Source organism: Erythrolamprus reginae, chromosome 1 (assembly GCF_031021105.1).
Source record: "Erythrolamprus reginae isolate rEryReg1 chromosome 1, rEryReg1.hap1, whole genome shotgun sequence".
Classification (NCBI taxonomy): Eukaryota; Metazoa; Chordata; class Lepidosauria; order Squamata; family Dipsadidae; genus Erythrolamprus; species Erythrolamprus reginae.
This window is the reverse complement of record NC_091950.1, coordinates 146525136-146546315: the sequence shown is the minus strand read 5'-3', so window position 1 is coordinate 146546315 and position 21180 is coordinate 146525136. Positions and strand designations below refer to the sequence as shown.

At 43.7% G+C, this 21180-nt stretch overlaps 1 protein-coding gene across 4 annotated transcripts in view; it reads right to left on the bottom strand.

Annotated features, from left to right (window-relative positions):
• Positions 1 to 21180, bottom strand: part of OBSL1 (obscurin like cytoskeletal adaptor 1) — a 149970-nt gene that overhangs the window by 65037 nt on the left and 63753 nt on the right. For all 4 annotated transcript variants that reach the window (XM_070728524.1, XM_070728511.1, XM_070728531.1 and 1 more), the window contains 5 exons: positions 20375 to 20647; positions 17155 to 17427; positions 13213 to 13485; positions 10199 to 10471; positions 6667 to 6939 (listed from right to left, as the gene is read on the bottom strand). In XM_070728524.1, the coding sequence (XP_070584625.1) occupies positions 6667 to 6939; positions 10199 to 10471; positions 13213 to 13485; positions 17155 to 17427; positions 20375 to 20647 (1365 nt within the window). The remainder of the gene's footprint in view (positions 1 to 6666; positions 6940 to 10198; positions 10472 to 13212; positions 13486 to 17154; positions 17428 to 20374; positions 20648 to 21180) is intronic.

The following is a 21180-nucleotide window of genomic DNA, read 5'->3' as shown; positions in this document are numbered from 1 at the left end:
AAAATGACTCTATAGAGCAGGGCACACCAGAACAACTAGACACAAGAACAGTGTGTCTTGTGTCTTCCCAAACGCCATCACTCTGCTAAACAAATAATTCCCTCAACAATGCCAAACTATTTACTAAGTCTTTTCATCGTTGTGTGACTGTAAATTTGTTGCTTGTATCCTTACAATCTATATTGACAGGTTCCTAATAGGATTTGATTGCTTATTTGTACCCGGACTATCATTAAATGTTGTACCTTATGATTCTTGATGAACTTATTTCTCTTATGTACGCTGAGAGCATATGCACCAAAGACAAATTCCTTGTGTGTCCAATCACACTTGGCCTATTCTATTCTATTCTATTCTAGTCTAGTCTAGTCTAGTCTAGTCTAGTCTAGTTTGGTCTAATCTATTCTATTCTAGTTTGGTCTATTCTAGTCTAGTCTATTCTAGTTTGGTCTATTCTATTCTAGTCTAGTCTAGTCTAGTCTAATCTATTCTAGTCTATTCTAGTTTGGTCTATTCTATTCTATTCTATTCTAGTTTGGTGTATTCTATTCTATTCTAGTCCAGTCCAGTCTATTCTAGTCTATTCTATTCTAGTCCAGTCCAGTCCAGTCCAGTCCAGTCCATTCACAAAATCTTGCAAGTTTGATTGTGTTCTACTTCCTCCTTCTTCTTGTAGTTCATTAGCGAGGTCTTTGTTTGAGCTACTGCCAAATATGATGGGGTTAAATATTTTAGCCCCTTTTGCTTATGTAACAACTTCTGCATATTGTATCTCCACCAAGGTCATCTTCCTTATTCACTGCACCAGCTAGAGCACAGACTAATCTTTGCTGTTGTTGTTGTTGTTGGCAGCGCTCGTAGGTAACACTTTCCTGCTTATGGACAGGCAGACATAGCTTTCTGCCTTTCTGGAACAGCTTCCCCTGTTGAATTCCTGCCTTTCAGCACTGTTCAAAGATAGTGAGTCATTTCTTTACAGGGAACAGAGAATATAGCAATTTTTCATGCATGGCTTCCCAAGATAGAATTGCCATCCTTACTCAGACTATTCAATTACAGCTAACAGGTTCTGCATTTAAAAATAGTTGCTTTTTAAATATGTATTCCCGAGAACAAGATTTCATAGCAGAAGGAAATGGTGTCGTGTCAGGCAGTATGAGGTAAGGGAGAAATGGGAGGGGGAAGTGAGGTGAGGGAAGCTGTTATTTGGCACCGTGAAGTGCAAACCTCAAAACATCACCTGAGGATTTTTAGTGAGGTTGTGTAAGCAACTGTCTCTCTAGCCTCAAAACAATTTAATTCCTCTTGTTAATACCTCAGGGCTTTTCTGTTCCTGTTGCTCTCCCCTCCTTTCGAGGCATAATTAATAGAAATCCAAATCTATCCCTTTTCTCTCTTGCCGCAGCATTTTTCACACATATCTTGAGTGGATGAGCATAGTTGATTACAGGTAGTCCTTAACTTACAACAGTTCATTTAGTTTAGTTTAGTTTAATTGGATTTGTATGCCGCCCCTCTCCGAGAACTCGGGGCGGCTCAAAGCATATATGTCTAAGACATAATACAGTACTACAATTGATCCAACTACTATAATTAAAAATCTTTAAAAATTCTAACTTTAAAACATTCATTAACATTCACTCAATAAATCACACTAAAAACACTTGTTGGTCAGGAGGAAGATCTAATTACCCCAGGCCTGGCAACAAAGATGAGTTTTTAAACTCTTTCGGAAGGCGAGGAGGGTGGGGGCAGTGTGAATCTTCAGGGGGAGCTGATTCCAGAAGGCCGGTGCCCCCGCAGAGAAGGCTCTTCCCCTAGGTCCCGCCAGCTGGCATTGTTTGGTTGATGGGATCCTAAGGAGACCAACTCTGTGAGACCTCACCTGACGCTGAGATTTGTGCAGCAGAAGGTGGTCTCGTAGATAGTCTGGTCCTATGCCATGTAGGGCTTTATAGGTCATAACTAGTGTTGGGCGAACCGAACTTGCAAAGTTTGGGTTCGTGCTGAACTTTGCAGTGTTTGGAATGCCGAACCCGAACTTTTAAAAAAGTTTGGGTAAAGTTCGGGTTCGGGTTTGCCATTCGGCCGAACACCGCAAAACAACGATGCCAGGGAGGAGAGTGGGGAATCCCATCATGGGATTTTCCACCTCCTTTTGCTTGCTGTAGGCAAAAGGAGGTGGGAAATCCCACAAGGGGATTCCGGGGGCGGGGCTTTGACATCACAGAGACTACTTCCTGGCTGTTGGAAACGGGGAGGAAGGAGTCTCCGTGACGTCAAAGCCACGCCCCCGGAATCCCCTCATGGGATTTCCCACCTCCTTTTGCCTGCAGCAAGCAAAAGGAGGTGGGAAATCCCATGAGGGGATTCCCCACTCTCCTCCCCGGGCGTCGTCGTTTTGCGGTGTTCAGCCGAACCCGAACTTTACCCGAACTTTTAAAAAAAGTTTTAAAAAGCGCTGCTGCTGTTCGGGTTAGGGTTCAGGTAAAGTTTGGGTTCAGGTTTGGTGAATTCACCTGAACTTCGTGAAGTTCGCCCAACACTAGTCATAACCAACACTTTGCATTATGTCCGGAAACCGATCAGTAGCCAATGCAGTCCACGGAGTGATGATGACATATGGGCATGCCTTGGAAGGCCGATAACCGCTCCCGCGGCTGCATTTTGGACGATTTGATGTTTCCAAACACTCTTCAGAGGTAGCCCCATGTAGAAAGCATTGCAGTAGCCGAACCTCGAGGTGATAAGGGCATGATTGACCCTGTGCAATGACTTCCTGTCCAAATAGGGCCGCAACTGATGCACCAGGCAAACCTGGGCATTTAGTGACATTCATTAAGTTACAGCAGCACTGAAGAATGAGGCTTACGACTGCTTTTCAAAGTTACCACCTTTGCAAACCTTCCCTACGATCCTGTGATTCAAAATTCAGATGCTTGAGAACTGGGTCATATTTATGACGGTTGTGGTATCTATTTGGGGGGAGGAATTCATGTGATAACTTTTGCGACCTTCTGACAAGCAGTCAAAGGGGAAGCCAAATTCACTTAACAACCAGGTTACTAACGTATCAACAACTGTGGCCTGAAAGGCCGTAAAATGAGGCAAAAAATGGCTGTAAAAAGAGCCAGGGCGGCGCAGTGGTTAGAGTGGAGCACTGCAGGCTACTTCAGCTAACAGCTAGCTGTAGTCCAGCAGTTCAAATCTCAACACTGGCTCAAGGTTGACTCAGCCTTCCATCCTTCTGAGGTGGGTAAAATGAGGACCCAGATTGTTGGGGGCAATAGGCTGTGTAAACTGCTTAGAGAAGGCTGTAAAAGCACTAGGAAGAGGTATGGGGCTACCTTTGAAGAGTGTTCGGAAACTTCTGATCGTGCAGAATGCAGCTGCGAGAGCAATCATGGGCTTCCCTAGATATGCCCATGTTACACCAACACTCCACAGTCTGCATTGGTTGCCGATCAGTTTCCGGTCACAATTCAAAGTGTTGGTCATGACCTTTAAAGCCCTACATGGCATTGGACCAGAGTACCTCCGGAACCGCCTGCTACCGCACGAATCCCAGCGGCCGATAAGGTCCCACAGAGTTGGCCTTCTCCGGGTCCCGTCGACTAAACAATGTCGTCTGGAGGGCCCCAGGGGAAGAGCCTTCTCTGTGGTGGCCCCAGCCCTCTGGAATCAACTCCCCCCGGAGATTAGAACTGGTCCCACCCTCCTTGTCTTCCGTAAACTATTTCAGACCCACCTATACTGCCAGGCATGGGGGATTTGAGACATCTTTCCCCCAGGCTTATTATAATTTATGTTTCGTATGTATGTGCTGTTTGGTTTATAATTATGATAGGGTTTTTAGTTTTTTAATATTAGATTTGTGCCATTATAATATTGTTTTTATCGTTGTTGTGAGCCGCCCCAAGTCTTCAGAGAGGGGCGGCATACAAATCTAATAAAGTATTATTATTAATTATTGTTATTACAACTTTTGCAACCTTCTGCGGGGACCGCCTTCTGCCGCACGAATCCCATTGACCACAGAGTTGGCCTTCTCCGGGTCCCGTCGACTAAACAATGTTGTCTGGCGGGACCCAGGGGAAGAGCCTTCTCTGTGGCGGCCCCGACTCTCTGAAACCAGCTCCCCCCGGAGATTAGGATCGCCCCCACCCTCCTTGCCTTTCAAAAGCTTCTGAAGACCCACCTCTGCCATCAGGCATGGGGGAATTGAGACATCTTCCCCAGGCCTATATAATTTATGTATGGTATGTTTGTGTGTATGTCTTGTTTTTAAATAAGGGGGTTTTAGATATTTTTAAAATATATTAGATTTGTTATTGCACATTGGTTTTATTATTGCTGTGAGCCGCCCCGAGTCTATGGAGAGGGGCGGCATACAAATCTAATAAATAATAATAATAATGTAAGTCTAAGTGCTATAAATGCTATAAAACTCGCTTGACAAATATCTTACTTAACGGCAGAAAATTTGGGTTCGGTTGTGGCTGTAAGTCGAGGACTGCCTGTATTCTGCTTCTCCTCTCATCCCCTCAAATAAAAAAAACGGTGTGTGGATAGATACAAACCATTCATTTACAGGTGGTTTGAAGTAACAAAGGCACTGAGAAAAGTGACATGATGTTTTTTTCATATTTATGAGCATTGCAGCATCCTCATGATTACATGATCTGTTAATAACATAGCTGTGTTATTAACTTAACAACCGTAAGTGATTTGCTTAAGAACCATGAGGGAAAAAAGGTAGTAAATTGGTGTGACTCAGTTAACAATTGCCTTGCTTAACAAATAGAAATTCTGGTGTCAATTGGGGTCATAAATTGAGGACTAGCTATATTTATCTTGGAGTTATTTCCTCTGAATGGTAGATTAGAACCAAGCTTCCAGTGTAACTCAAAGCAAGTATATTTAATGTATCGTAATGGGCATAAAGCACGGGTCTCTAACCTTGTCAACTTTTAAGACTTGTGGACTTCAACTCCCAGAATTCCTCAGCCAGCTAGCTAAGGAATTCTGGGAGTTGAAAATATATATTCGTAAACTACTCAAGACTCACTTATGCCGCCAGGCATGGGGAAGTTGAGACACCTTTCCCCAGGCTTTTTTATACTTTGTTTTATGTTTGGTATGAATGTGCTGTTTGGGGTTTTTTTTAATAATGATAGGGTTTTTTATGTTTTTTAATATTAGATTTGTTCCATTGCTATATTGTTTTTATTGCTGTTGTGAGCCACCACAAGTCTTCGGAGAGGGGCGGCATACAAATCTAATGAATGAATGAATGAATGAATGAATGAATGAATGAATGAATGAATGAATAAGCAAGCAAGCAAGCAAGCAAGCAAGCAAACAAACAAACAAACAAACAAACAAAATGACCATGGAAATTAAGGGAAAAGGCGATTCAGAATTTATGGTATAAGTGGATGGAGAATAGAAATAAGGTATAAAGATATAATGTGTACTGGCATACAAGAACAGATAAACACATACAATGCAATAAACAATTTGTAAAGGTAAATGTATAGAAATGTAAATATATAGTATGTAAAAATGGAAACATAAGAAATATGATGAAATGGGTAAAATCTATTAAAAATAAGAAAGCTATTGTGATGTACACAACTTTTTATTTTGTAAAATTCAATAAACAAAGTTGGAGACCCCTGGCCTAAAGGACGACTTGTGGCATATTACCGCGAGCTGCATTGGCTCCCAATCAGTCTCCGGATGCAATTCAAGGTGTTGGTTATCACTATTAAAACCCTATATGGTTTGAACCAGATTATGTATGGGACCGCCTTCTGCCGTACACCTCCCAACAGCCAGTTAGGGCCCACAGAGTTGATCTTCTCAGGGTCCCTTCGGCTAGACAATGTCGGCTGATGGGACCATGTGGGAGGGTCTTCTCTGTAGTGGCTCCCCTGGAGATCTGCATGATCCCCACCCTCCTGGCCTTCCGAACAATTCCATCTTGCCCTGACTGAATGGATATGAATGTTTTAGTACTAAGGGTTTTAAGATTTTTTACTCTGTCGTATATGGGTGGCTTATAAATCACAATAATAAGTAGGTAGGTAGGTAGGTAGGTAGGTAGGTAGGTAGATAGATAGATAGATAGAGATAAATAGATACAAATAGACAGATAGATAGAGAGAGAGAGAGAGAGAGAGAGAGAGAAATAGATACAGATAGATAGATAGATAGATAGATAGATAGAGATAAATAGATACAAATAGACAGATAGATAGATAGATAGATAGATAGAGAGAGAGAGAGAGAGAGATAAATAGATACAAATAGATAGATAGATAGATAGATAGATAGAGATAAATAGATACAAATAGAGAGAGAGAGAGAGAGAAAGATAAATAGATACAAATAGATAGATAGATAGATATAAATAGATACAAATAGATAGAGAGAGAGAGATATATAAATAGATACAAATAGATAGATAGATAGATAGAGAGAGAGATAAATAGATACAGATAGATAGATAGATAGATAGATAGATAGATAGATAGATAGATAGATAGATAGATAGAGGTAGGTAGGTAGGTAGGTAGGTAGATAGAAAGAGAGACAGACAGATAGACAGTTAGAGATAGGTAGGTAGATAGACAGACAGACAGACAGACAGATATTACTGACCTGCAACTGTAACATTGAAGAAGGCCGAGTCACCGCCTGCATCACACACAAACTCGCCAGTGTCTTGCACTTGTGCCGAGGGAAGGACAAGTCGTCGGTGGGGCCCTTCGCTCTCAAGCAGCAAGTCTTCACCTTCTTCTAATTCCTCTCCATCTTTGTACCATTGGACAGGGCCGTTGGGGCAAGAAAGCTCGCAGGTCAGCACCACACGGTCTGAGGTCTGATAAGCATGAACGGCCTCTGCGTTGGACTGCACAATTTGCACAGGTGGTTCTGTAGTAGCAAGGGAGACAGGGAAACCAGAGGGAGTTTTAGAACTACAGACTTAAGGCCTAGAGACAATGGCTCGCACTGTAAGGACTATCCAGGGCCTTACAGATGGTGGGTTTTTTTGTTTCAAAACAGTTCCCACAATTTGTCATCTCTGTGGCCTTATTAATAAGGGATGCGTGTTTTTAAATTTGGTTATTTTTAGATTATTTTAAATATTGGACTTCTGAACTGGTTTTTGTATTTTTATATGTTGTTAGCCACCCTGAGTCCTCGGAGAAGAGCGACATATAAGTCAAAGAAAGAAAGAAAGAAAGAAAGAAAGAAAGAAAGAAAGAAAGAAAGAAAGAAAGAAAGAGGGAGGGAGGGGAGAGGGGAGGGGAGGGAGGGAGGGGGAGGAAGGAAGGAAGGAAAGAAAGAAAGAAAGAAAGAAAGAAATAAGAGGAAATAGGAAAAAGAAGAAAAAGAAGAGAAAAAAGAAAGAAAGAAATAGGGAGGGAGGGAGGGAGGGGAGAGGGGAGGGAGGGGGAGGGAGGGAGGGAGGGAGGGAGGAAGGAAGGAAGGAAGGAAGGAAGGAAGGAAGGAAGGTTGGTTCATGGGAACAGGAGGAAAGAGGAATTTGTTGCATCAGAGCAACATTTGTATTCTGAAAGTTGTTCTGTGAAAATTAGAATGTTCACCCCTTCTGATAACATTAAAATGGAAGATCATCCTCTGACACCAGAAGGCTTGAGAAAACAAAAGGGAAGAATTGCCTTTTCACAAGGTACAATCAGTTTGTGATATTCATTGACAAGGGATGTTGTGACGGCAGGGCACCTAACATAAACAGTCTTGTGGAAGGATTAGATAACCACCAGTGAAGATAGGCTGCCCTTATGACGCAGAATAGCATGCTGTGCAAGTCCTACTTTCGTAGTCATTCTATCTCTGAGTGACCACCAATTATCTGAAGCTAAGAACTGAACGTGGAAAGCACAATTGCTCTGGGCTCATTTCACAAAGTCCCTCTGTGCTTCTCTTTAATCATTCATCAGAAAAACGGCACAGTATAAGTGGGCCAGGGACCCATTCAGCTCTCCTGCTTCAGGCCAAAATACACCCATGGAGCCTTTGAAACAACCCAGTGGGCAGCAACTCACATCGCCCAAAGCACTCTAAAATGTACGAGACTTTAATTTCCATAACTCCCAACCAGCCACAAACTTGGTCTCTGTGATATAAAAATTCTAGGAGCTGGAGTCCAGTCCCCACAGAAGACCCTTGGCAGGAGAAGAAATGAAAGTACATGAAGTTAGCCTTTGCCTAGTGTTGAATATGTACCGTAAATATGTTAATGTACATAGGTTGTCTAAAGCAGTGTTTCCCAACCTTGGCAACTTGAAGATATCTGGACTTCAACTCCCAGAATTCCCCAGCCAGCATTCGCTGGCTGGGGAATTCTGGGAGTTGAAGTCCAAATATCTTCAAGTTGCCAAGGTTGGGAAACACTGGTCTAAAGTTCACATTTGCATACCAGCCGATGATTGGCTACCCTGTCTTAAGCGGGAAAAGTAACAACTGTCAAACCAGCACCTGTTGCTGGGGGGAGAAAGTATAAATACTTAAAGACGCCCGCGCTTTCCCTCAGACTTTTTGCGCCTCTTTGGTTAGAGCATTGTTTCCCAACTTTGGCCACTTGAAGTTATTGGGACTTCAACTCCCAGAAATCCCCAGCCAGTGAATGCTGGCTGGGGAATTCTGGGAGTTGAAGTCCAAATATCTTCAAGTGGCCAAGGTTGGGAAACACTGGGTTAGAGCACTCCAGATTAGAGCTAGCTGATACTTTGCAGAATAAACCGTTCCTTGGAGTCGAACCTACACGTGCTCCTCGACCATGGAAGCCTTGTCAGTAGCCAGACCTCCTGATTTTTTTGATCCTGAAAAAAAACCACTTGGCAGGCTTATATGGCCAAGTTTGACGTTTTTCTGGAAGACGCCGACAGCAGACGAAAGAGAGCTATCTTTTTAAATTATTGTGGCTCACAAATCTACGATCTGGCTCAGACCCTTATTGACCCAGAACCCGCAAATTCCATATCCTGGGCAATGCTAACCTCAAAGCTCGCGGCTCACTTTAAGCCGACCAAACCGGCCAGGGTTTTACAGAACCTTCTCTGCGGGCACACCGGCTATCGCACCAGCCCAGCTTTACCGCACATGCACAAGCGCCTCCTGCCGGCCAACTGGTCTTCAGATTTCTGCCACGCATGTGTGGAGTGGGGCCAGTAGCGGGTTGCTACAAGGACGGGCCACACCACAGCTCCGGTAGCGAAAATGGAGCTGTGTGCACATCTCTGGCAAGTGTACGCACACATCCGAGTGAGATTTTGCATCTGCACATGTGCAGGAAGCAAAATCTCATGAGAGGACATGCATGTGAGAGATTTTGGCTTTTTTTTTTTTTTGCTTCTGCGCATGCGCAGCTGCAAAAAAAAATCACCCAAATCTTCCCCACACGCGAAACCCCTCCCAAGATTTTACTTCCTGCACAGAAGCAAACTCTTGCTCGGACGCACATATGCGCACACCGGTCACACAGAACTGAACGTGCAGCGCACCGGTAGCAATGGTAAGTAGGAACCCCTGCCTGGGTGGAATGCATCCAGGGGTGGGCTGCTGCCCGGACGAGGGGACGGGAGATGCAGTGGGGTAGCGTAAATGGAACTCCCCCCCAGAGCACCCAATTTGCACTGAAAGATGTTGAAAGAAAATGCAGGGCGTCCTGCATAAGCCACACCCACAGTGTAGTAGTAAAAAATTTGGTAGGGTGCATGTATGAGACACTCGCATTGCATTTTGGGGGTGCCTCCCGCAAGGCCTCCTGCACCAACTTGGAATCCAAAACGGGGTGTAGGGGAAGCACACCATCCCCCACACTCCATTTTGGGCCTGGCAGGCCTCCTGCAACAACCTGGAAACCAAAAATGGGTGAGGTGGGGACATTCGCATTGCATTTTGGGGGTGTGCATGTGCTTTGGGCACTTGGCACCAAAAAGATCAGCCATCACTGGCCTAGTAGGGTAAAATAATTCTATTTTATTTTATTAATTTTATTTAAATAAAATTTATTTTATTAACTTTATTTAAATGAAATTTATTTTATTAACTTTATTTAAATAAAATTTATTTTATTAACTTTATTTAAATAAAATTTATTTTATTAACTTTATTTAAATAAATTTTTTATTTTATTTGATGAATAATAAAATAATTTTCTTGCCTGTGACAGTGATGTTGAAGAAGGCCGAGTCGCCACCTGCATCGCACACAAACTCCCCAGAATCTTCCACCTGAGCTGAAGGAATGACCAGCCGACGGTGAGGCCCTTCAGTGTCCAGCAGGAGTTCTTGGCTTTCTTCCACCTCTTCCCCATCCTTGTACCAATGGACGGGGGCATCGGGACGAGAGAGCTCGCAGGACAGCTCTATGCATTCTGCAACCTGGTAAGCGTGGCTCTCTTCATCATTGGAGTGTATAATCCTTACAGGACGGTCTGTGGCAAGAGAATACATTCTAGGAATAAGGGTTGGTAGAAATAGGATTATGAAACATGTCCTCCCCTTCCCTGAAACTTACTTATATGCACACGCACAACTGGAAGTGAAATGGAAATGCTCTGCTGCAAATTAAGCTTATTTGTCTATCCACATGTTTGGCTGTTTTATAAAGTACAGTGATACCTCGTCTTACAAACTTAATTGGTTCCAGGATGAGGTTTGTAAGGTGAAAAGTTTGTAAGATTAAACAATGTTTCCCATAGGAATCAATGGAAAAGCGATTAATGCGTGCAGTTTGCTAAGGATGTCAAGGTGATCACTTCCTAGATTCCATGGAATCCAGGAAGTGATCACTTTGGCATCCTTAGCAACCTGCCGGTGACGTCAAAGCTCCGCCCCCGGAATCTCTTTGTGGGAGGGATTCCCCAGCATGTTTATTTTTACGTGAAAGGACCTCCCTTTCCTTGCAGCGCCGCTGCGGCGTCCTTTTTCGTAAAAATAATGTTTATTTTTACGTGAAGACCTCCATTTGAAGGAGCTAGGGAATCCCTCCCACGAAGAGATTCTGGGGGCAGAGCTTTGATGTCACCGGCAGGTTGATAAGGATGCCAAGGTGATCACTTCCTGGATTCTATGGAATCCAGGAAGTGATCACTTTGGCATCCTTAGCAACCTGTCGGTGACGTCAAAGCTCCAAACACCGAAAGTGACCCCGAACTTTGCCCAAAGTTTCAAAAAATTTCGGGTTCGTGTTCGGCATACCGTACCCCGCAAAATTCAGTACGGACCCGAATTGTGCGAGTTCGGTTCGCCCATCACTTATCCCGGCTTGGGTTTGTAAGGTGAAAATAGTTTGGTAGAAGAGGCAAAAAAACTTAAACCCCGGGTGTTAAGCCATAAAAGGTTTTAAGGTCAAATGATGCACTCATTTAAAGGCAATAGGAAGCCAGGCAAGGTCTCAGACTATGCAATCAGGCTAGGTAGCATTATCGGTGTGAGGGAGAGTGGGATTTGCATGCCATTTATATATTCCTTGCCCTGCCAGTCTTAGCTGTTTGGGAGATGTTTTCTTGTTTGATGGTTCCTTGATTAGGATATTCTTTGTTCCTGATTGCTTATCTAACACTGTTTCCTGCTCATCTGGGTGTCCGTTGCTGGAGAGGATGCATTCCAAGCTGATTGTTTCTTTTCGTGACTTTTGGTTGTATCAATAAATAGCATGTAGATGAGGTTTATCTCTCTGTGTCCAATGATAGCTGATTTGACCATTTTGTTACTAAACCTGGTAATGAAACATCTGCTGGAAAACAACCAAGCTCAGGGAACACCAAGAACCCAACACATTGTTCTAAAGTGTGCAGACAAGTATCAGTCACGATTCAGCCACAAGTAAGCTGAGTGTAGGAAAAGAACCGGGAGCAATTTCGAAGGAGAAATCTAAAGAAAATGACCCCTACTGTAATCTGCTTAGTCACATCCACTAAGTGCCTCAAAAATGTCCAAAGATACTTCACCAGAAGAGCCCTTCATTCCTCCACTCGAAATAGATTACCCTACGAGACTAGACTTACAATCCTGGGTCTAGAAAGCTTAGAACTACGATGCCTAAAACATGATCTAAGTATTGCCCACAAGATCATATGCTGCAATGTCCAGCCTGTCAACGACTACTTCAGCTTCAACCACAACAACACAAAAACAGATTCAAACTTAATATTAACCGCTCCAAACTTGACTGTAAAAAATACGACTTTAGTAATCGAGTTGTCGAAGCACAGAACTCATTACTGGACTCTGTAGTGTCATCCCCTAACCCTCAACATTTTACCATTAGACTATCCACGGTTGACCTCTCCAGATTCCCAAGAGGTCAGTAAGGGGCGTGCATAAGTGCACTAGTGTGCCTTCCGTCCCCTGTCCAATTGTCTCTCCTATATCTCCTATACCTTTTCTTCTATTTCTATAACTTTTCTTCTGTTCTTTCATTGATATCTTTTATTCCTATTTCTTCTATTCTTTCATTGTTATATTTTACTATGAGTATATCCTCTATAACCTTCATTGTGTTTTGGAATGAATGAATGAATGAGTGAGTGAGTGAGTAAGTGAGTGAGTGAGTAGGTGGGTGGGTGAGTGGGTGGGTGGGTGGGTGGGTGGGTGGGTGAGTGGGTGGATGGGTGGGTGAGTGAGAGTGAATGAATGGATGAATGAATGAATGAATGAATGAATGAATAAATAAATAAATAAATAAATAAATAAATAAATGGGACAAAGAGGAAAATGGCTGAAACCTCCTGCAGCATCACTCCCTGGAGTCTGGTGAATTAAATCAAACTTGATGTAACTATGGTAATTATAAACAATGCCCAGCCCTGTCTGAATTCCAGAACACAATAGCTCTCTAAAGTGGCATGCATCACAGATTCTTTTTTTGTTGTTGTTATGGGTAAAGGCTCTCTTAAGTCAAACTTAAATCTTGTGGATCACATGACACACCTACATTCTTTTCTTAGCAAGAGTGGAAATGGTTTGTTAATCCCTTCATCCGGGTTGTTTATGCAGCTCCCCAGTAAACCCCAGGATTTCCCTGTGGTTTCCCATCCAAATTTGAACTATGTCTCACCCAACTTGAGTCAGCCAGGTTTAGTTGGGAGTAATCACCTTCTGTGGCTTTGTCAAGAAAAATAACATCTCCAAGTGAGGTGGAGGGACGAGTGGGAAGACAAATCGCACTGACCTGAAACAGTTACTGTGAAAAAGACAGAATCGCCTCCCAGATCGCACACAAATTCTCCCGTGTCTTGAACCTGGGCTGAGGCAATGATCAGGCGGTGATGAGGCCCTTCACTTTCCAGCCGCAGCCCCTCCGTTGCTTCTACTTCTTTCCCATCCTTGTACCAGCGAACAAGAGCATTAGGGTGGGACAGCTCACAGGCCAAAGTTACTTCCTCTAAAGCCCAGTAGGTATGAGTCTCATCTGCATTGGAGCACACCACCTGTACAGGTGGCTCTGGAACCGGAAGGGACACCAAACACAAGGAAAAGGTCATAATTCAGTAGCAGTTGAACCTATTTTGTCTGAAAGGCTAATGTTTTAAACCCTGATGTCTTTGGTTGTACGAAGGTCTATGAAGAGTTGCAAATTTTGGCTTAAGCTATACAGTAATCCCTCGCTACTTTGCGGTTCATCTTTCGCAGATTCGTTATTTCACAGGGAGCGTAAATACATTAAATCCATTAAAAATTCATAAAATTCTTCTACAATACTGTATTAAAGAGACTGGTAGGATATCACATGTAGTTCCAGCTGAGAAGCATTATAGAATGACTGTTTAATGCAAAGGGTGGGTTTTTAAAGTCCAAATACTTGTTAAATACATTAAAAAATATCTTTCCTCTACTTCGCGGAAATTTGTTTTTCACGGATGGTCTTGGAACGCATCCCCACGAAAAAGGAGGGATCACTGTACTGCATTAGAGAAGTGATGGCAAACCTATGGTACACCATGTCATTTTTGGTCACATGCCTGGCTTCTAGCCCTACTGAAAGTCACAGGAGAAAAGTCTCTCCCACACAGCCTCTGAGGCGGGGTGGGCAGCAGGCAGGACGGGGTGAAACACAGTTCCACTGGCAGAAATGAAGATGTGTGCACAGCTCTAACTGATTGGCGCCGGCAGCTGTCACTTCCTGGATTACTGGTCTCAGCTCGCCTCTCCTTTTTTTCTCTGCTGCTACTGCTGCTGTGTTTGTGCTCCTTGCTTTTTTCCTCTTTCCTCCTTCCTGACCTTGGACGAGCTTCCCTCTCTCCTGCCTAGCTCCCCTCCAGCTTCACGCGGCCACCTCCCACCTGAGGTGCAAGCAGAAGGCGTGGGTGGAAGCGGCACTGGCAGCATCTATGCTTCTGGCAGCACCCATTCACCTGCCAGAAATGAAGATGCGTGCACAGCTCCAACTGATCAGCAGCTGTCACCCAGCCTGAGCTGAGGGGGACCCAGGAAAGAGAGCGCGGGAAACATGAAGCAAATATGTCACCCTAGAGAGCGACACTGGTAACTATTGTAAGTCGAGGACTTAACAGTTCACTTGAACGATGATGATCGTTCAAGCCACTCCCACCTGATTACATGGCCGGCAAGCCACTCCTACCCAGTCACATGACCATTAAGCCACACCCACAATGTGGCAGTAAAAATTTTGGCTGCCCATTACTGCTCTGAGGCCTCCAAATCAGATGAGCATTGTTGCTTGATTTTCCCAGGCTCGAGAGCTTGCATGAGATCAGGGCAGTAGTGGGCTCCTACTGGAATGGGAAAGGATGCCACTCCAGTAGTAAAAGTTGAGCTATGCGCGCCGCTTCAGGTGTCGTGCATGCACGCATGTCCCAGCCTGTTTTCTGCTTCTATGCATGTGCAGGAAGCAAAATCTCATGAGGGAATGCACATGTGCGCAAGATTTCAGCAATTTTTTGCTTCCATGCATGTGCGGAAGTAAAAAAATTGCCAAAATCTCACATGCAAGATTTTCCTTCCTGTGCATGTGCAGAAACAAAAAACCCGCTGGGACGCACACATATTCATGCAGGAAACCTGAAGCTCCGTGCTCAGCACACCAGTAGCAACACAAACAGGAATCCGCCCCTGGATCAGGGCCTTCTTCCATGATTTCCACAGAGTCTGTTCAGAGGGTCTTGGAGACAAGAATCCACAGGAGAACAGTGGAGAGAAGGCCTGGAGAAGCCTCCTTTGACTGTCTGTCTGTGGTGTATATGTGTAAGACACAACAGGAGAGTCAATGCAGACATTTCCTGAATTTTTGACATTTCAATTCCAAAAGGTTCATCACCACTACGCCAGATAGACTAAAAGAAAAATATATCTCAACATAATTCAGCTTCCAAGGTTTTATTTATTTTCATCCCATCATTATTGTTGTTTTTAAATAGCTCAAGGCAGCAAGCATATATAATACAGTGGTACCTCTACATAAGAACTTAATTCATTCCGTGACCAGGTTTTTAAGTAGAAACATTCTTAAGTAGAAGCAATTTTTCCCATAGGAATCAATGTAAAAGCAGATTATACGTGCAAACCCATTAGGAAAGAAATAAAAGCTCAGAATTTGGGTGGGAGGAGGAGGAGGAAGAAGAGGAGGAGGACAGTCACTGCCGAAGGAAGAATGTGAGGTGAGAGGAGTCAAAAAAATCCAAAACTTTAAGGCTTTTAAACAAAAAGAGGGACTCTGAGGTGGCAAGGAAGAGCACATGAGGCTTCCTCCCATACACTGCCTGCTGCTACCTGCTGCCTCTTCCTTCCCATGCTGAAGGGCTCCCCTCTCTTCTCGCTCGCTTTGTAGCCAGCGCCTTTCTTTGGCTGTGGTGACTCCTCGGCTGCCCAGAGTGAAGGGAGCGTTTCTTTTCTCTGGGCGTTGGTAGAGGTTTATTTCCTGTCAAAGCGCCCAGAGAAAGGAAAATGCTTTGTTCGCTCTGGACTGCCAAAGCCTCCTTAAGTTCGTCTGGCAGCCCAGAAAAGCCCAAGATGGCCGGGATTAAAGGGGGAATGGCAGGAAACTGGCCGGGCCTTCGTGCCACTCTCAAATTTCCTGGGAAATTTTTCCGGGCTCGGGTTCTTAAGTGGAAAATGGATAGATGGATAGATGGATAGATGATAGATGGATAGATGGATAGATGGATAGATGGATAGATGATAGATGGATAGATGATAGATGATAGATGGATAGATGGATAGATGGATAGATGGATAGATGATAGATGGATAGATGGATAGATGGAGGCAAAAAAATCTTGAACACCTGATTCTTATCTAGAAAAGTTCTTAAGTAGAGCCGTTCTTAAGTAGAGGTACCACTGTACTCTTTCCTCCTCCTGTTTTCCCTACAACCACCACCCTGTAAGGTGGGTTAGGCTGAGAGAGAGTGACTGGATCATGTCACCCAACCTACTTTCATGCCTAAGGCAAGATTAAAACTCAGAGTCGCCTGGTTTCTAGCCTGATGCCTTAAACACTAGACCATTTTTTTTTTCATAATAGGAGGGTCATTAATTAGAAGAGTTCTCTAAGCTGGACCAAACCGTCTTTATAGCACAGTGTGAAAGAGCCACTTCCTGAGATTTCCTGGGACTGATCGTATGAATCCTTCTTGAACTTCCTTCCAATGAGGCTAAACACCCAGAATTGTGGGGACTCAAGCCCAGAAATGAACTTTTATCATATTTATCAAAGTTCATCTCTGTGCTTGAGGTCACCACAATTCTATCGAGTAAAAACCAACCTTTTTGAGGTCTCACAAATCACAAGTGCCTCCAAGTATCAGAGACCCAGAAACAGTGATGTTAGAAGTAACATAAAATAAACAAAGGTTTATCCCATCTCTCCTGTGAGAGGCAAATAAACAACCACATTTTTCTCTTTGCCAAAGCAAAACAGAACTGGGCTGCCTGCCCAGCAGTTGGTAGGAGGATTTCTTAGAACAGATTAACTAGCTTTTCCCAATGTGAGAAATTCTGAATTTTCTGGGGACTGCAGCCCTAATTCATCTGCAAGATGGGAAAGGCTGGTTTAAGAGCATCATGTATTGCATCTTGAGTCCAACTGAAGAAAGTTGAAAAATAAAAAAGTAGTTCTACACAAATAAGGAATATTTAGAAGGGCTGTTTCTAACCTTTGACAGTGATGTTGAAGAAGGCAGAGTCACCACCTGCATCACACACAAACTCTCCTGTATCCTGGACGTGGGCAGAGACAAGGATCAGCCGGGAATGTGGACCCACGTTCTCTAGCAGGAGGTCCTGGCTTTTCTCCACTTTTTCCCCATCCTTGTACCAGCGCACAGGGGCGTTAGGACGGGACAGCTCACAGGCCAGCACCACACGCTCGGAGACCAGGTAGGTACAGGGTTCCTCAGGGCTGGAGTGGACAATGTGGACAGGAATTTCTGTGGAGCAAAGATTACGGTACCTTGTTACCACATCACTTTATCTGCACAAATGGAAATTTACTAAGGGACTATTTGCATTGCATCCTTAAGCTGCTTCTATTATTTATTTAGAACATAAGAAGAGCCATGTTGAATGGGGCCAAAGCCCATCGAGTCCAGCACTCTGTGTCACAGGGTGGCCCACCAATTGTCCTTGGGGATCTTGAGCAGAAAGAGAAGGCAAGACCCTCCCTTTCCCTTGACCCCCAACAAATGGTATCCGAGGGAATCCTGCCTGCCTCAACCAACATAGAGGAGGCACATGGACATCCGTTTCAATAACCCCCGATACACTTGGCATCCATGAGTCTGTCTGATCCTGCGTTGAAGCTATCAAGGCTGACAGCTGTCACGACCTCTTCTGGAAGTGAATTCCATAAACCAACTACCCCCTGGGTGAAGAAATGTTTCCCTTTATTTGTCCTTTTTTTCTTACCGATTTGGTTTGGTTTGGTTTGGTTTGGTTTGATTTGATTTGACTTCTATGCCGCCCAATCCCAATGGTACTCAGGGCAGTTTACAGCAATATAAAATCACAATACAATAATAAAAAGAAGTCAAATATTAAATACTAAAACAATTTAAAAAACCGCTTTAAAAACGCACAAGCAAAGCAGTCCAATCAAAACAATATGCATACCAACCAAACACAGAAGTAAGTATTCATAGCCTCCAGGCCTGCCAGCAAAGCCAGGTCTTCACAGTCTTTCGGAAGGCCAGTAGAGTGAGAGCAGTATGGACATCAGGGGGGATTTGGCTCCATAGAGCCGGGGCAGCCACAGAGAAGGCCCTCCCCCATGGTCCCACCAACTTGCATTGCTTAGTCGACGGGACCTGGAGAAGGCCAACCCTGTGTGATCTTATTGGTCTCTAGGAAGTATTCTATTGTATCAGACTATTTCAAACAAGAGAGGGAATGTTCATTTTTAACCAGTGGTGGGTATCTACCGGTTCGGCCCGTTTTGGCTGAACTGGTAGCAGTGGCGGAAGAAGGCTCCACCCACCCACCCAGACATCATCATGGACATTCTATGCATGCGCAGAAGGGTCACGCCTATGTGACGTGCACACGTTCCTGTTCCAGAACTGGTAGTAACGGTAGGTGAAACCCACCCCTGTTTTTAACACTTAACATTTCTAAGGGCAAAGAGTGAATGTCCTCACTCAAAGGTTGGGGACAAGTTGAAGGCAGCCTCACTAGAATAGGGCAGTAAAAGAGTGCTAGACTCTGGCTATGGTGAGGAAAGCAGAGAAAAACTTTCCTGAAGCAAGGGAACACTTTTGCAGTAAATTAATCCCAGGCTTTTTATATCCACTGGGTTCCAAATTATATCCCCCCCGGGCTCTTTTATCACATTATAAAAAGAAATTGAATCAGAAGGCATAGGAAAGGCTTTCTGATCCCTTCGTGAAGTTGGTCCAATGCTTTTAAAAAAACAAAAACCCACTCAGAGAGCGCTCAGTCCAGAGTTGCCCTTGGTTTTGCCTGCAGGAGTTATTGTCTTTGATTAAGAGGTGGTACAGTACCTGCTTCCACCTGAAGGGAACAAAGCAGCGGTGGATTGCTCCGGCTTTGTCAGGAACAAACCAGTAGCGATGGGACTTACAACTCACTACTGGAACAAAGTAACCAGTCCTTATAGGAAGACTTTCAGATATTTGCAGCTTCGTGCTAAGCATTTGGAACAACAAGGTGGATGGTGAGGTTTCTATTTTCCCCCCTTTCAGTTAAAGACTCACAATTGAGGTCAGTACCTGCAGGACTGCCTTCTGCCACATGAATCCCAGCGGCCAATCAGGTCCCACAGAGTTGGCCTTCTCCGGGTCCCGTCGACTAAACAATGCCGTTTGGCTGGACCCAGGGGAAGAGCCTTCTCTGTGGCAGCCCCGGCCCTCTGGAATCAACTCCTCCTGGAGATTCGAATTGCCCCCACTCTTCCCGCCTTCTGCAAAATGTTGAAGACCTATCTATGTCACCAGGCATGGGGAGACTAACGATCTCTTCTCCCATCACCACCTTTTTTTTTCTGACTGTAATACATGAGAATGGTTTGTGCAGTAATGTTTGTTTTTAATATTTATGGGTTTTAAATTTAGCTTTTTATTTAATATTGTACTCTGTATATTGTATTATTGTTGTTGTGAGCCGCCCCGAGTCTTCAGAGAGGGGCGGCATGCAAATCTAATAAATATAAATATAAATATATATAGTAAGGGGCGTACATAAGTGCACCAGCGTGCCTACCACCCCCTGTCCAAATGTTTCTCTCTTACTATTATCATGTATATAAACATTGTTATATCTTTGTATAATACCAATATATACTTGACAAAATAAAATAAATAAATAAAAAATAAAATAAATTTCCATTAGAAAGAAGAGGTAGAAAAAGATTCTTTCAAATCTCACATTTGCAATGAAATCACATTAGGCAAACAGCTCAATGTTTCAGATTTGTAAAACTTTAAAGTGGGCACCGGATTCCAGGTTGCTAAGTTATAGAGGCACAAAATTCTCCTGACTTTAGACATCACTCCTTGCTTACAGCATTGCAAAAGCAAGCTATTTCATTTTTTCATAGGTTTTGTAAAGCAAGTTGTTCATCAGAAACTTGAAGTCAAAACATACAGCAAATATTTTCTGTTTCCATGCCTAAAGAATCCTTTAGGGAGTTGGGCGACATACCAATTGAACTAATTTGAACCAAATAAATAAATAAAATGCACTCTACCCTGGAGATACTTGAGAGATACTTAGTTTTGAAGTATCACAAGCTTACAAATAAGAGAATTTGGACCGAGCAGTAACTACTGTTGTAGGATTCTTCTGTACAACTTTTTAAAGCAATTGTGCAATTAGGATAAAATTAGACCACGGTCTGTGTCATCTGGAGAGGCTACTGACCTGCAACAATAATCTTGAAATAGACAGATTCTCCACCAATGTCACATACGAATTCCCCAGTATCCTGCACTCTGGCTGAGGGAATGACCAAGTGATGGTGAGGTCCCACGTTCTCCATCAGGAGGTCTTCGCTTTCTTTCACAGGTTCTCCATCCTTGTACCAACGCACAGTGACATCAGGTTGGGATAACTCACAGGACAGCACCACACGATCCGCAACTTTGTAGTTGTGAGTCTCTTTGGAATTGGAGTGAACAACTTTTACAGGAGGCTCTGTGGGGGTGAGGTGGGGGAGATATGGTGAGGGAAGGGGACCAAAAAGCTACCAAGCTCAGAATCCTTACTGAATTTTCTGGTTTGGAAAGAAAGGATATGATTGCAGGCTAAACCCTGCTAATGGTCAAATGGCAGAAAACTATGGATATTATTTTATGTGGGATCAGCTGTCCTGAAGGTGCTTTTTCAGGAGACAACTGGACTTTGTTTTTTTCTGTGAAGTCAGCTATACTCAAAATGCCTTATGGAGATTCAAATAGGCAGTAACTGGTTCTCAACCTGGGGATCAGGACCCCTTTGGGGGTCGAATGACCGTTTTACAGGAGTCAACTAAGACCATGGGAAAAGACAAATTTCCCATGGCGTTAGGAACTAAAGCTTCTATTCTGGCGCCATGGAACATGTTTTTACAATCCAACCAATCAGGTGTTTACAGTGGGGGTGTCCCTCTGACCTTCCTGCCAATCAGCTTGAAGCTCTGTTGGGAGAATTGGCACTAGACTTATGGTTGGGGGTCACCACAACATGAT